The 16876-nt window shown below is 39.9% G+C and overlaps 1 protein-coding gene across 3 annotated transcripts in view; it reads left to right on the top strand.

Annotated features, from left to right (window-relative positions):
* cygb2 (cytoglobin 2) overlaps positions 1 to 16876 on the top strand; it is a 104428-nt gene that overhangs the window by 49824 nt on the left and 37728 nt on the right. For 2 of the 3 annotated variants that reach the window (XM_082537277.1, XM_082537276.1), the window contains exon 2: positions 7217 to 7890. In XM_082537277.1, the coding sequence (XP_082393403.1) occupies positions 7697 to 7890 (194 nt within the window). In that variant the 5' untranslated portion in view covers positions 7217 to 7696. Of the gene's footprint in view, positions 1 to 2763; positions 2817 to 7216; positions 7891 to 16876 lie in introns of those variants that run through there. The other variant, XM_082537278.1, reaches the window with a different exon arrangement.

Raw genomic sequence — 16876 nt, 5'->3', positions numbered from 1 at the left:
GACTGTGGACACTTCCAGTATTTAAAAAAACATAAGAAAAAAGTAAAGAAAAACGTAACAAATCACAAGTAACTGAGTACGTCTGTTAAGAAAAAGTCCACATTGTCTTAGTAAACACTTGCTTCACATACAAATATTTGAATAAATCAGTGAAACAAAAACAAGGTATTTAGTTTTTAAAAAAAATACTTAAGTGTAAATATATTGTATGTGCCTCTTCACTTCTTCTGTAATCTCTTTGCTCCACAGACAGATTCTTAAAGTTTGTTATAATAAACTACTAAGTGGTAAAATAGAAAAACGACCTATACGATTGTGCATGTTTGTCTTGTAGGAACTGCGCTTCTCTGCATCTGTTCAGTACTGGTGAAGAGCCTGGTTTATTCATTCTGCATTAACACCAACTGACCACAAGATGGAGTCAGAGAGTTGGTGCTTACCCTGAGAAATTCATCAGAGATGCTGATACAAATTACTTTACAAAATGTCCCAAAGTTTCCCAGACCGGGTCTGGAAATCACAGAATTAAGAGTTTGTAGTGATATATGAAGACTTTGAGTCAGCCAAGTAGAGCAGGAAATTTAGTGACGTATTCAAAGCTAATCACGCCTCAGCTGGTGCTTCCTGATTAAACATTATTAAGGCTAAACCTAGCATCAAATAAATAAATAAAACAGCGCCAAACCAGATTATTTTCCATAGCACGGCAGTAAACACAAACTATCTAACAGAACACCAACTAGAAATGCCCAAAATAGCCTAATATCTAACTCAGCTATGCACTGACATACAAGTAAAGCAGTAAAAGTTGTATCTTATTCATGTAGCATCTTGCTAACATGTTAGCTACATGAGGATTCAGAGTAAATTTTCATGCTTTTATTAATATTTTTTTCTAACCATTTTTAAGGTCATATCATAAATGTAATTATACTTCTCAACAATAATCTCAATGCTAATAAATAAAATGAATGAAAAATAAATAAAATCTTTAGGTATTTACTGAAGTTATTAACATTTATACCGTCTTACTGTAAAAAAACTAAATTAAAAAATACTAAAGTATTTGACAGTGGATCAAAATGATATAGTCTACTTTTTAAATTTGAGTTTTATTTTCATAGTGTTTGTAAATACTATCTTATCTACAATTTTTAAAAATATAATATTGTAAATTTTGTAGTGTTGTTAATTTTTTTCCCAACTTCATCAAGGGACTTTTAAAATAAAGAGAGACCAGACCAGCTCAGTGTGGACCTCCAGTCTTTTGGAAAGAAGTCAAAGGTTTCAGCTTATTTTCTCTTTCAAAGTCTTTGGTACACTTGCCTCATGTTACTATGGGTGCAGCAGACAGTAGAGGGCAGCAGCTGCATAAACTAAAACTTTGCTGACTTTGAGCCTCATGGGTTCAGTTGAAGTCAGTGGCTAAAGCCTTTGTTACTCACATACTCTTTGAGTTGTGTAGTGCTTAACAAATACATGATTATATACTTTATGTATTGTCAAAACTACACTTCAAGTCAAGTCAAGTCAAGTTGGCTTTATTGTCACTTCAACCATATACAGTTTAACAGTACACAGTGAGGCGAAACAACGTTCCTCCAGGAACCAAGGTGCTACATGCAACATAAATTTACAACATAAATTAACAGAAAACACTAAACTAGCTAACTAAGAGGCCTAGTTAGCTGGCTAGCAGAGACAAGACAGACTGACCATGGTGATTTTCATGCTCAGGGGAGTTTGTCAGGCTTCTGATTGTGTTTTCTATCCATTTGTCCTCCTTCATAAATGTCCCAGTCGTGCAACGCACACAGCTTTGGCACTCACAACACAGTACACATAGCAGTTTTCTTCTTTTTCAATATTTCATGCTACATAGTGAGCACCAGCATAGCTGTGACAGATGCAAGACGTCTGAGGCAGTTATTGCATCGTGCATTGACGAGTGACAGAGTGACACCCTTTGGTGTTGCAGTGAAATCTGCCATTTTGAAAAATGCTGTGACAGCTCCATCTCTCGATTGTCGGCTTCTCCAGTCGCCTCTGTGGCATAATAGACCTGTCAGCAGCATCGTCCTCCACCACCCCTCTGCTGCTTTTGTCTAGACAGCAGTTTAGTAGTTTTTTTCTTTTTTAAATAAGGAATGCCAAATGTGGCGTTTTCAATACCACCATGGCAGATTGGATTGAGATAAATGTTTGACCTCCTCCTCGGGCACAGCCTTCAGTCTTCTGCACAAATATAGATTGATGTGCTCTCTTGGCGCTTGCTCATTGCAAAAATCTACATCTTAATAAGCAATTTTCTCTATCACTGAGTTCTGAAAATCAAATTTTCTTCACCGGATCAAAACAGTTTTTTAAATAGTTAAAAAAAAGCACACACAAATGAGTCTGAAATATTTTTATAGTCGAGTCTCTTTATTTTATTCAGTCCCATTTTTGCAGCAGTTCTTACCACTCACGAACACAAAGCTTCTCCTGAAAACAACCACCTTCCGGGACGCTGAGGTCATGATCTGGAAGGCCCTCTTAAAAGACCTGACTGTACCGAAAGCCTGTAGTGAAGGCTGTGCGGTAAAATACAGGTGGCACACATCTAAGAAAACAGGCATTTACAGGCTTTAAACATGATGGAGCAGCACTCGGAGTAGCTCGAATATTATTTGAAGGATTGAGAAAGAAATGGTGATTATGCAGGAGCCTGCATTAACTTTAATGACATTCTGGTCTGGTCTCTTTCCTTTCCAGGGCCATGTTGTTCTCGGCTTCCTCCGGACCTGCTCAACTGTCTACTGCAATGTCCAGAGAAAGTTTGTGTATAAGCAGAACCTTCTCCTTGAGTTTTAAAGCATGTACTGTTTTCTTTGTCTCAATGCCATCTTTACATTATGACTCATTTCTATGCTGGTGCCCTCTGACAATAGCCCCTGCAGCTCATCTGTACAATAATAAGTTGGCCCTACTCTGTTTATTGCCACGAAAAGTGAATATATTTATTTTTTCAATACGAGAGCAAGCAAAATGGTTATATAAGAAAATAGACGATCATTTACGTCAGTCTGGAGATCTTTAAACAGTAGCTGTTTTTAATTAAAAAACAGTATTGTCACAGTTTCACTAATTTTACAAGCAAAACTTCAGACATTTGCTCTTGTAGAAATGGTAAATATGATTGTTTGATGTGTAAAACATCAGAATCTGAATACTTCATCTCTCGCCCTGGGCTCTGGGGAATATTATGAACTGTTTGTTTTAAAATGTGGCGCTTTATGAGTGAGTTGCCTCTGCTTAAATATAACCGAATTAAATCTATCACTAAGTCCTGACAGTTTAAAGATAACACTGTTAACTGGCTACTTGAGGATACAATGTTCACAGTGTTATAATAATAATAATAAAATAACCATGATAACAAAATGAACATACAGGAAACTCCTATCACATCATATCCTGTCATTATGTAGCCACAGGCTGCCATGGTGATTGTATAAATATGATAGACATAGACTGAATGTGCAGCACCTTTAATCTGCAGTCTTCTTAAAGGCCAGCAGGGGGCGACTCTTCTGGTGTTTTTTTTTAAAAAAAAGGTCAGATATATTGAAGTCTATAGGAAAACAGTACCTGGGTATCTTCACATATAACTTCATTAAAACACTTTCCTGATGATATTATAGCCTCAGCTGCAAGTTTCAAGTTCTATTGACTACAACATATCTGTCATTGTTTTAAATGTAATTCATAAATATAGAGAAAGGAGTTCTCTAAGGCCGAGTGACCTGTGATGCAGCCAAAATGCTCAAGACAAAGCTCTGAAACAGGACTCAGTTTTGATCATATTCATTATTATCATCATTTCCAATGCTTAACTAATGTGGTAGACCACCACCTAATCTAAGATTTATACCCTAAATTAACAGTATTGGAAACGACCAAAATCATTTTTTACGTCCTTGTATTGGTTAATCTACCAGCAGGTGCAAGCTCTTTAATTAAAATGATATTTTTAAATGGTAAATAATCATATAAAAATATGATTATTGTTGCTATCCAGAAATTTTTTAATGTAATCTTTTATATTCAAATTTGGGTATAAAAATGTGAATTTTTGAATTTTTCTAAAATGTGTTTTTTGGTTTTGTTTTTATGTGAGGTGACAAGTTGTTAGGTGAGCATTCTAGCAGAACTAGGCTCTTCTGGGAGTTCTTCCTGTGAAAATTGAGCTTTTCTTTCCCACTATTCCCAAGTCATGTGATTGTGGGATTTCTTTCGTTACCTTACTATGTAAAGTGTTTTGAGGTGACGTTTGTTGTGATTTGGTGCTGTATAAATAAAACAGAATTGAATTAAATTGCCATCATTTACAAAAGCAATAAGAGCAGACATATTCCACTAAACAAGCTTGTAAAGGAATCGCAGGCAGGTGGAGGTTGTTGTTGGCTTGTTGAGGTACAGAGAGGGGACATGATGTGGTATATTATCCATGAGACTGCTGCTCAAACTGCAAAGACAGGCTTTCCTACATCGGTTCTGGTTCAGGGCTCCTGATACATTAAACCAGTCAGTGAAACGGTTTAAATATGTATCGCAGTCCCAGCAGTAGCAAAGATGAGATATAAGATGGCAATTTTCTATCCCATTGTATGAGTACTGGTGGTTATTAGATTTTTCAGATAGGGAAGGTCAACCAGCTTTACCGTATAGAAAGCAGTGGTAAGTGTAATTATCTCCAGTGATGAAAGCATGGTAAATTAAACCTGGCAGGCTGAAAGTGGAGGGAGCAGCTTTTTGATATTTTTACCTCTATAATCCCGAAAACAAGTGAGAAGAAGTGTCAGATCTCTCTCTCTCTCTCTCTGTGTCTTTTTTTTGTTTTAAATCTTACATATTTAGATGATGTGAGCAATTTGTGGTCACATGAGTAGAAAGCACCTCATCATCCACCTCTCTGGATCTGTTTAATAGCCTTGCTTTTATTTTCAGGTAACATTTTATGATTGTTGAGGGAGCTTGAATGTGCAGTTTTTCCTAATCCACTTTGAGGCAGTAGAACAAAGATTGATTTCAAAGCTTGAAGTAAACGAGGATACGTTATTATTTCTGGAAAAACGGATTAAATGTGAAAGGGTTCTGTTCCTTTATTAATCTTGGATCGACAGCAGTGACTCTACAGAATATTTTATTGTTTTACGTTCATGGCTATCAACTTCACAGTTTAATTTTACTGAGATTGTTCAACATAGTTTTCTAAAAGAAAACTATGAAAAACGGTGTTAGCAAGGTCAGCTTAAACTTCCTGACTTGGCACTAATGAACCCTTAAAAGCTAAGCTCAGTTTATCAAAATACATTTATAGAACTATTTTTGACTATGACTATAATCCATTAATGTCTTAAATGGCCTTGATGTAAGGCCTTGCACGCTGCTAGCTTCTTTCCATGCGTGGATCTCTAGGTATGCAAATTAATTCCTGCCTCTTTGCTGGAGCTCGTAAAACTACTCTAATGCCATTTTCACACATGACCTCTAGATAATGTTGGGAGAATCAGACTGACATTTTTTGAAGTCGCTTCAAATGCATCCTCATTGGAAAGACATCACTTGGTTTAGGTCAGGCTTTCTGCATAGAGTGGGCAGGAAAAAGACACAGCACTGTTATTTGTCTTATTCTCACATGGGCAAAATCAAGCTTTATACAAGGAAGCTGTGCAGGATTGCACATGCTCACTGTACAACCCTGCACACTCATGGTGCTTTTTGCACAGCTCCATGTTAAAAATGTAAAAGATAAATGTCAGATCTGGCAAGTTAACCCCACCCTGCATGCTGACAGACTGGTTATTTAGGTGTGATGTATATGAACGCCAGGCTGTCTGGGTTTTTAAGACTGTTATTAATTAACTGGTTTCAGAATGGAAATGTCTTTTGCTCATATTTTTTCTACCAGCTCCAGGTTAAAAAGGCCCCAAGTGGATGAATTACCAGGCATTAAAATGACAGAGCATCAGTGAGCAGTTTTATATACAAGCATCAGACATTTAGCAACAATTGAGAATTCCCAACATCGCTCTCTTTTTCTCTGCTTTTGGTTTTTCCACCAGCTCCCAAGTGAAAAACTTGCACTGGACACTTTATTAGGTACACCTATTCAACTACTCATTGAATAGGCGTTGATTACATAAATGTGTAATCAGTCAATCATATTGCATCAACTCAATGCATTTAACCTGTAGCATTAGAATGTTGAAGAAAGGGGAGTGAATTTGAACACGATGTAGTTGGCCTAGTCTTGGTACTTCACAGATCTGCTGGGATTTTCCTGCACAACCATCTCTAGGGATTACAGAGAACTTTCAGATAAAGAAAAAATATCCAGTGAGCTGGTAAAAGCACCTTGTTGACATCAGAGGTCAGAGGAGCATGGATAGATTTGCTTTGAGCAGATCCAGAGGTAAAAGTAACTCAAATAACCACTCCTTACAATCAATTCACGAGAAAGAGCATCTCTAAAGACACAACACGTCGAATCAGGTAAGATGCAGCAGCAGAAGACAACACTAGGTGACAGTTCAGCATTATTAAAATACCACAGCCTACCTGAACATTGTTTTAAGATTCACACCATGCAGCTGATAAATCTATGACGCTATCACGTGAACATGGACCAAAAATGTCTGAGGAATGCTTCCAGCACTTTGATGAATGAAGCAGCTTCAGCCATGAAGCAGTGGCTCTGAAGGCAAAAGGGGTCCACCCCAGTACTAGCAAGTTGTATCTAATAAAGGGGCTTTTCTGTTTGTTGCTGAGGAGATTGTGTTCATTCATTAGCACCGTTTATTCTCTAAAAGACAGCACTGTGCAAAGAGTGACAAAAGAATAAAGTTGTTGGCTTTAAATCATTGAGAGATGCTGAGACACTGGGATCCTGTTAGTCCCACACAGACTCGTGCAGAGCAAAGGTTTCTCTGCTGCGCTAACGTTGCACTGCTGCCTCTAATAATCACATATTTACATGTTTTGATGGCATGTAGAAGAAAATATACCATGTAGACAGAAATGAGTCCTCACTCTTTGCATGTGTCCACATATGCACTAAGATATGTGCTCCTCTCTCTCTCGCCTCCTCTTTCATCCCCCTCCTTTCTCCTGGTCTCTCCACCCCTCTGTTTCTTTCTCCTGTCGTCTCCCCACCCTGCTCTCATTCCATCAGGTCCTCACAACACAGCCTCAGCACGCCTCATCTCCTCCACCCAGAGCGAGTGGATCAGAGAGAAGCAAAGGAGAAGTGACGGGAAAACAACATCAGCATCACCGACAAGCATCTCCCTCACCGGGAGAGGGAGAGAGAGGGAGGGAAAAGGGGGAAGGATGAGGAGGGGAGAGAGAGCAGAACAGTGTGAGAAAGAAGTTTTTAGTTAGAGGGAGTACAAGCGAGTGAGAGTTTGGAGTGAGAGAGCTCGGTGGGTGGCAGTGGAGCTTCATTTTCCCTTTCCTTTTCTTGGCTCTGAGTGCAGTCTGCCTCCTCTCTCCTCCCGCTCTCCTCCTCTTCTTCTCTACTTCTCTTCTCATCCCGTCTCTCCTCCAAGCTCCCGCCGTGGGGTCTCAGCTCTCCGTCTCCCTCCCCCCCTCCCTCGCTCCCTACCTCCCCCGGGCGCTGCTGGGAGCCTCCGGGCTGCTGCGCCGCAGGAGGATGTCGCGCCGGGAGTCTCCGCCGCCACCCTCGCCACCTCCGCAGCTGCTGGGAGTGCAGAGAGGAGAGGTGGAGTGCGAGGACCGTCCGGAGCGCGCGGAGCCGCTGTCCGACACCGAGAGGGAGATCGTCCAGGACACGTGGGGGCACGTCTACAAGAACTGTGAGGATGTGGGGGTGTCTGTTCTCATAAGGTGGGTTTTCCGTCAGCGCGAGTGAACTTAGAAAGTCTCCACGCTTAAAGATCCCAAGGTTGATTCGTGTCTTTTGATGTAACACTGCTCAGTGTTCCTGCTGCTTGAGCTCGAACATGCAAACCTTCCTGCTCCCCTGAGCAACATCCCGCTGACCACTGATAGAAAACATTTTTGCTGCACCGAATTGAAGCCATGAAATACCCTAACACGAACTTGAATCAGTTAAAGGAAAGACCAAGACAGGTAAACACTAAGAAATAACAGAAAGCAACAACAAAATCAAATATCACGAATACACAATGCAAAACTACAGTGCAAAAATAATGAAAACTGGAAAAACCCTAATCATCCCTGGAACTCATAACAACACCAGCCTGACAAACGAAAAATGTTTTCCTGTATATTTTTTTATGCACGATATTATTTCAATAAAAAAAAAACAAAAAAAAACAAGCTTATGTATGTTTCAGTTAAAACAATTTCCCACACTGAGTTATAGTTTAGTTTTAGCTAACTAACCGTGATTATGGTTTATCAGATGTATTAAATATTTTGATTTCACTCTCACAGCCCTGAAAGAGGCTTTCCTTTCTCAGTTCTCCCACACCACATATCCTCAGCTCCTGTCCTCCCCTTTCTTAGCCCCTCCCACCAGACATGTCAGGAGGAATTGAGGTGACCAGGAGGTGAGGGAGGGACACGAGGAGAGAGGAGTCGAGACAACAGACGTTTAACCAAATGAGACACCCTCGCCTCGGAGCCTCATTTTAAAGTGATGAGAAATTAAATATGACATTTCACAAAATAGCATCATAAATTGTTTTGTTATAGCCCAACTGCTGCTGTATTTGATGATCTGCAGTTTAACAGTGATCAGGACATTTTTTACCTTTAATAGGAGGACTTTTAATTAAAATCACAACATGGTGCAATGTGACGAGACATTAGACCTTAATTTAATCACACATGCAGGCAGCAGTGAAAGGCAGAAAGTTGGATCATCTTAAATAACCAAAACCACAAGTACAAATGACTTGCGGTTTAATGAGCCCTCCTCTCCCCGTTGTTTGTATAATCCAGCTGTTCACCACTTCAGTCTTCTTCAACATGGCTCAGATTTACAGAGAAACGAGTAAAGCCCCGAGATGCTCTGCTCCGCTAGGTTAGCTGATCAGAGACTAAAGCGGGGTGCACAGCAGGCTAGCAAGTTTGTCTGATTGTTGTTCTTCCAATTAACTGTCAAATCATCTGAGACATGACCAAAAAAAAGAAAAGAAAAAGAAAGAACACATGGTACAATTTAGATGCTCTTGCTAAGATCTCATTTGTTTTCTGCTCTTGTCATTCTTTTATTTTGTAATCACAATGAAAAACACACAAAGTAAAGATATTTTTCAAAAAGTGGAAACATCTGGACAAATCTTTAATCGCCTTGCACCATAAAATTCACCTAAATAAGGAAATATCAAACAGAGATTTAACATCATTCATGCATATATAATGTATAAAGGTCAATAATTCTGGTCTCAGCAAACCAGAAGTTACAGTACTGGCTGTTTAGGTGGGTGCAGATTTTAAGAATTACCAACATTTTTTATCTTGAGATGCTGGAAACAATCCTAAATCATCCGATTACTGCAAGCAGCAGGATATTACATAAGCTAAAAATATTTCCACCAAAAAGCTTTCCATTAATAATGTGAAGTTTTAATCAATTTTTTCTTTGCTCTTCTCACGGGTTTGAATACTGACTGTGTATAAAGGCTGGATGTACCTTTTGGACCAGAAACATGAAGCCAACACTAACAAGCTTCTGGCCAAACTTGAGGATCACGTCTGTGCTTATCCACCAAACAGCAGTTCAGAATACCCGTGCTTGTTGCAGTCTCTGGGTGGGATCCTGGGGGGTGTCCCATCCAGAGACTGGAGAAATCTGAACAGTGTCGACTGGAAAAGAAAAGACACAAATTAATGTCACGCATTAATTTACTTGATCCAGGATAACCTTAACCGAAAGGTCACTGATCTGTGTTGTTGATGTATTTGCCAAGACACTCTTCACTCTTGAAGAGAGGAACAATTCAATTTCAATTCAATTCAATTTCTTTATTGTCCCACAAGGGGAAATTCGTTTAGCAGCAGGAGGATAAAAATAAACAGAACAATACTATAAAATAATAATAACAATAATAATGATAGAAAGTTCAAGGACAATTATTTGCCATTAAGGAGACAAGACGCAGTAGGGATAACAGAGCTGTCAGCTGATCAACACCTAATGGTCAGCTGGAATAGATAACTATTAAAGGGCCGTTGGGTACCAAAAAAAGGTCAGAAGGGCTGTCGCGTCTGCTGTGGCAGAACCAAAATCTCAAGCTTGGGAAGAGTTCAGTGAGAAGGACTTTCAGATGGCTCCTAGCAAACTGTCTGGTGAATCAGGAGCAGGAAATAAGAAAAGCAGACTTGGCTCAGCCTCAGGCCAGCTTTTGGTCAGAGACGAGAACTGCTGAGCCTTACTGGAATATTGTGGAAAGAGCTCTTTGAGGTGCTCCTGAACCGGATGAGCACGTCCTCAGTCTCGAAGGCAGTTTGAAGATATAGGGGTGGCCTCACCTCATCTCCTGACAGACGTTGCTGAGGTACACAAAAAGCTCTGCAGTGAAAAAGGACGGGTAGGGATGAGATTCACTCTGTTTTGGCTCCATTGGCGTCCCTGGAATGTAACCCTCAGTGTTAGGTGGCTAACACTCAAGTACAATGGTGCACTGCTCTTTGTGGGTTAGCGTGAAGCAAGGGTGATCGAGTATTTTGAGAGCCTGTTGATGGGACCAGTGAACTAGTGCGGGCATTTTTTCCAAACTTTGTACTGAAGAGAGCTGAGCTGGAAAGCAAACCCTTCGAATTACCATCACTGTAGGTTCCCTCCCTCATGGCATGTCTGGGAAGCCGAAACAATAAGGTTGCAGATGAATGTGGCTGAAAACCTTTTCCTCAACAGGTTCAGACTCAGAAATAGATATTCTATTCTGAGATGTTCTACATTTCAAGGAGTATTCATTCACCGATCCAAATCATTGAATTAAGATGTATCAATCACTCCCATGGCCACAGGTATATAAGATCAAGCAACTAAGCATGCAGACTGCTTCTACAAACATTTTTGAAGGAATGGGTCACTCTCAGGAGCTCAGTGAACTCCAGTGTGGGCTTGTGATAGGATGCCACCTGTGCATCAAGTCCAGTCGGAATATCTCCTTGGTACTAAAGATTCCATAGTCAACTGTTAGTGCCATTATAACCAAGTGGAAATGATTGGGAATGACGGCAACTCATCCATGAAGTGGTAGGCCACGTAAAAATCACAGAGTGAGGTCAGTCATGATGCCTTCAGAATAGCTTAAGAAAAGTGTGTAGAGAACTTCATAGTTTCCATGTCCGAGCAGCTGCATCCCAGCCTTACATCACGAAGTGAGGTGCAAAGCGTCGGATACATCAGTGTAAAGCACATCACCACTACACTCTCAGGAGTGATGAATAACACTTTTCCATCTGCCAATCCAATGGACAAATCTGGGTTAGCACAACTCTGAAATGAAGTAGACCGTGAGCCAGACCTTCTTGTTGTTGTGATGTTCTCCAACATCACTGTCTGACCTCACAAATGAGCCAAATTCCCATAAACGCACTCCTAAACCTTGTAGAAAACCTTCCCAGAACAGGTGAAGCTGTTATAGCTGCCAAAGATGGGTTAAAATCGTATTAAACCCTACGTATTAAGAATGGGATTACACTCAAATTCATATAAGTGCAAAGACAGTGTATCTCACTGCAAAAACTCAAAATCTTACCAAGTATATTTGTCTTATTTCTAGTCAAAATTATCTCATTACACTTAAAATAAGACACAATCAGCTACAGGGCAACATTTCAGTAAGCTAAAGGAACTTGTTTCAAGACAGTGAATCTTGAAACTGGAGAAAAACTAGAGATTTTTCACTTGTTCCACTGGCAGATTTTTTCACTTATTTTAAGCTAAAATATCTTGTATTAAGTGAAAAAATCTGCCAGTGGAACAAGTGAAAAATCTCTAGTTTTTCTCTAGTTTCAAGATTCACTGTCTTGAAACAAGTTCCTTTAGCTTACTGAAATGTTGCCCTGTAGCTGATTGTGTCTTATTTTAAGTGTAATGAGATAATTTTGACTAGAAATAAGACAAATATACTTGGTAAGATTTTGAGTTTTTGCAGCTGCTGCTTCATTCTCAGACTTGTGAGTAGTATGACTCCTGGATAAATCCTTCTGGAATTTTTCCAGGCACAACAAACTTGGAAGCAGACCAGAAGGGGTAAACCTTGCCATCACTGTGTTGGCCTGCCATCACAACGGACTAAATAGGCTCGCGTCTGTATGGTACCAGATACGGATGTCATCATTTCGATGATCGGCAGCAGCCTGTTGTAGCATCTCTTCAATATTTAGCTTGAAGCATTGTTCAGCCTGCAATGCACGTGGTGACGCACCAGGCATCGCACCAGACATCGCACCACGTATCGCTCTGATATGCAGTTTTTTTTCAGGTCTCTTTGATATGATGCACAAAAACTTCTGTTTAATCCCTATTGTGTCTCAGTTAACACAAAGTACTGAATTAATACTTTGTGTTAATGCTTTCATGTTGTTTTTTGTATTAGACAGTAACAGAAGCACACATGTATTCATCTTTCCCAGACGCTTAACTCTAACTATGAGCCTGCAGTCTGCTCTCCAGATGTAATGAGCTATGCTATAAGAACTTGGTTTTCCCCAGAAGGAAGGCAGATCCCAAAGTGACGGCACAAACAGATTTTTTTCACCACAACAGGCACACCCACACCATGTTCTGCACCAAATCCCTCAGCCTCTCAACAATAACTGAACTGTGACAAGTGCAGGAAAGGAGGGAACATCAGGTTCCTCACTCATTAAGATGCTGAGACGGCTCCATACACCACATCTTCTCACAAGTAAAGTGAAAACTGTGAAAAGGGCACCTTAAATTTGACCTGTTCTCACCTTGTTTATATTTTATTTCACATTTCTCTCTTTCACTGCTGCTGTCTTTTTAAGTCATGTGAAAATTAAACATTTTTCCAGGATCGAACAATCTTCTGTAATGCTTCACTCTACAGAGCTGCAGACCAACAGGATCTAACGGCGCTTCTCCTTTTTCCATTTAAAAAATAAATAAATAAAAAATATATATCAAAGAAGAGAGGCTTAATTTATTTAAATCCTCAGCTAAACTGTCTCAGTGTCACTGAGACCTTAAGGGCTTGTTAAAATGGACAGCGAGTCGTAGCCAAGGAGACTGATGTGACTGCGACAAACTGATTTTCGGTTGGAGGTGACGATAATCCCCCGAGGGGGAGCAGATGGGGCAGAGAGCATCTTGTGTGTGTGTGTGTGTTTCGTGTGCTCTTATCTGTGGATGACAGCAACAGGCTTTGGCGCTTGAATGCCTCGTTCTGTGCTTCTGCAGAGCTCTTCTCCTTGACGTCGCTCCTTTCATTTCTTAATAATTTTTTTCCCCCTCTAAAAGGTGACATGGGTATTCCTTTGAAATCTCAGCTAAACCATGATGACCATTTAATCCGTTAAGTCAAAGCTGCCAGGCACATCACCTGTCCACGAATTCTTTTTTTTTTTTTTTTATATACTGACAATTTAGCGTTTCTTGTAGCTTAGAAACAGCAGAGCCCACATAAAGTGTTAATTTACTGCCATATAAACAGGATCAGAATATACTCAACTTGGGAAGCATGTAAAAATAGTTTTTATCAAAAATTATTTTGTGCAAATATTTTTCTATTTTTCTTCCATAGAGATGAAATTTTCACTCTCACATCCACACAAACCTACAGAATGACCTGAGGACTAATTAACATGTAAACTTACAGTAATGAGTAGAGAGGACCCCGAATGCAGGATACAGATTCAGTCTAATTAATCAGACTGAAGTAGAATCAAAAATAGCCACATATTGTCCAAAAATATCCACAGGAAAAAAACACAGCATAAACACATTACATAAGTAATGTAACATGACAAGCTAACACCCACAAAGAAATAGAGACAGGAGACAGGAGTGGATAAACTCTATAGTTAATGATGAGACACAGGAGAGCAAGACACAGATGAAAGTAATCAAGAAGTGAAAACAACCTGAGAGAAGAAACAAAAAGCAGACCTGCACAGATATACAGTGTCAAACTCTTGAGCTACCTTTCTTTATACTTTAACAGGAACATGTGAAGTGAGTTAAATTTACTGTACAAACATCTATAGAAATACAGTATAAGAGACAAAACCAGAGTTTGTACAGTTTTAATGAGCTTCAAAGTCATTTTGGTATGATCATCTGTATTTGACAACACAGCCTAAACTCTTATTCAGTTTTATTGTAATTTCTTTAAGTAGTCTTCAGTAACAGTTCTCCAGGCTTCATGAAGGACATTCAAAGCTCTTCTTTGCATGTTGGATGTCCTTTTGTTCCGTTCTCTGTCAAGATGATCCGACACTGCTTCAATAATGTTGAAGTCGTCCATGACTGATGGTGCTCTATTGTCCGTCTTTTTCTATCCAGGTATGCATTTACTGCATTGGTAGTGTCATGTTGAAAAATGAAGCCATTGTCAGTCGATGCTTTCCAGATGGTATTACATGGTGGATAAAAATTTGATGGCACTTACGGGGTTCATGATTGGATCCATTTTAACAAGCTCCCCAGCCCCGACAGAGCCTCCACAGTTTTTCACAGATTGCTGCAAACTCTTAGTGCAATTTCATTGTTCTTGACAATGACAATAAATAAATAAATACTAAATACTAATACTAAATACTTGCTCCTGACCTTTTTCTCCTTGTTTCTCATTGTTCTTTGCGTCTTGATATCCACTCTTCCACTGAGACTATTGCTGATGAAGCTTCAGTGACTAGTAGATCTGTCCGATGCATCGCTCATGTCCTTTTTCTTTGAGTTTAGTTTAACACTAGGAGCTCCTTTCTTCTTCCAAGGGAGTGGACTTATTAGCAGTCCATAAGATGAGAGACACTTTCAAGTTTCAAACTCCCCTGACAGAAAAGAGTGAAATCGTCAATAGCTGGCATGCAGTCTGCGGCTTGGGTCAAACACTTGGGGCGGTTGAAATCTTCTTGTTGTGAGCAGTGCACAACATCTGCCACGAGAACACAGAGTTAATGTTTTCATGTCAATCCATCTGCCCGGCTGCATTGAGTGAACAGACAGCGACAAAAGCCTCAGCTGATCTCACCAGTGCGTACAAATGCAATTGCACCAAAAAGTGAGAGCGCCCCAGGCATTGTCAGCATATGGCAGCTTTGTGAATACAATTAGACTCCGAGTGCGTTGACTCGCATAGCATTGTTGTAGGTATGGTGCTGATGGGAGGAATCAATGACATTTTCATTCTTAAGAAGAAGATGGTATCATTTGATTAACTGCACAAATTTTTTTGTATGTATACTAAATTTGTAGGTGATTGCTCTGCTGTATTTTAGGAAGTGGTTGTAGTTTTTAACTACAATAACTAATGAAGAGAAAAGGAAAAAGCTCAGCCGTGCTATCATTTTCTTGGTTTAGTTTATTTATTTACACATTACGCAGACTGTGCAAGCAGTAAAAAGTATAAAGTCCACAGACCGTGTATCTGACTCAACAGGCTTACAAGTAGTTCTTGTATATATCTGACCTTAATTTCTATAATTAAAAGTCATCTACCCTCCCCCCTGAAAAAAAGCAAAAAGAAATAACCATGACACCCAAAATCATTCACACTTTAAAATATTAATATTCTTTCTTTTGGAAAACAAAAAGACCAGCAATAAAGCCATAAATCTTCTAAAACCCCTCTTTTGCTTTTTAAAACCTTTTTTGCACTGTGAAATTACCTCTTTGTAATTTGATCTCCTGGATTTGAGAAATAACTTTTAGTCACAGTCTGGAAATAACTTTTGTTTAGATATAAACATTATTTGTGTAAATAAAAAAAAAGAAAATCAACAAAAAGCACACCAGAAGCACACCTCTGCCAAAGCAGCTCGCTTTGAGCATTATTTACTTTTAAGGGAATAGTATTGTGTTTTGTATATATTTAATTTGTTTTCTTTGTTCTTTTAAAATTACTTAAAGTTCGTAGTGCAGTAAAAATCACATAAGGGTAGCATTACAGATGTTCACTTTGATTACACAAACATTATGTTAGAGTAGGTGATAGATAATAGCTACTGATTTGTAAATAACATTAATAGAGGCGGCGTGCTGGGGTGGGTACCCTAGTATACCTCAGCTTATTGCCTGTAAGTTGTGGTTTCTCCTGGTGGATGAGAGGGTTTGTTCTCTGCGCCTTCGGGTTGGGGAACGAGTCCTGACTGTCGTCTGTGCTTATGCACCAAATGACGGTTCAGAGTACCTGGCCTTCTTGGAGTCCCTGGGCGGGCTGCTTGAGGGTGCACCACCTGGGGACTCATGTTGTCCTACTGGGAGACTTCAACACTCAACAGATGTGGGCAACGGCAGTGAGACCTGGATGTATGTGATTGGGAGGAACGGCCTCCTGGATGTGAACCCGAGCTGTGTTTTGTTCCTGGACTTCTGTGCAAACCACAGTTTGTCCATAATGAACACCATGTTTGAACATAGGGGTTTCAATAAGTGTACGTGATGCCAGGACACCCTAGGCTGTAGGTCAATGATCGATTTTGTAATTGTGTCATCAGACCTGCGGCCATATATTCTGGACACTTGGGCGAAGAGAGGGGCTGAGCTGTCAACTGATCACCACCTGGTAGTGAGTTGGATCAGGTGGCAGGGGAGGATGCTGGACAGACCTGGTGCATCTAAACATATTGTGAGGGTGTGCTGGGAACGCCTGGCAGAGGCCCTAGTTCACAAGATCTTCAACTCACACCTCCGACGAGCTTCAAT

The sequence above is a fragment of the Aulonocara stuartgranti genome (assembly GCF_965226115.1).
Source record: "Aulonocara stuartgranti genome assembly, chromosome: 6".
NCBI classification, from domain to species: domain Eukaryota; kingdom Metazoa; phylum Chordata; class Actinopteri; order Cichliformes; family Cichlidae; genus Aulonocara; species Aulonocara stuartgranti.
This window is presented reverse-complemented; position numbering and strand designations above follow the sequence as displayed.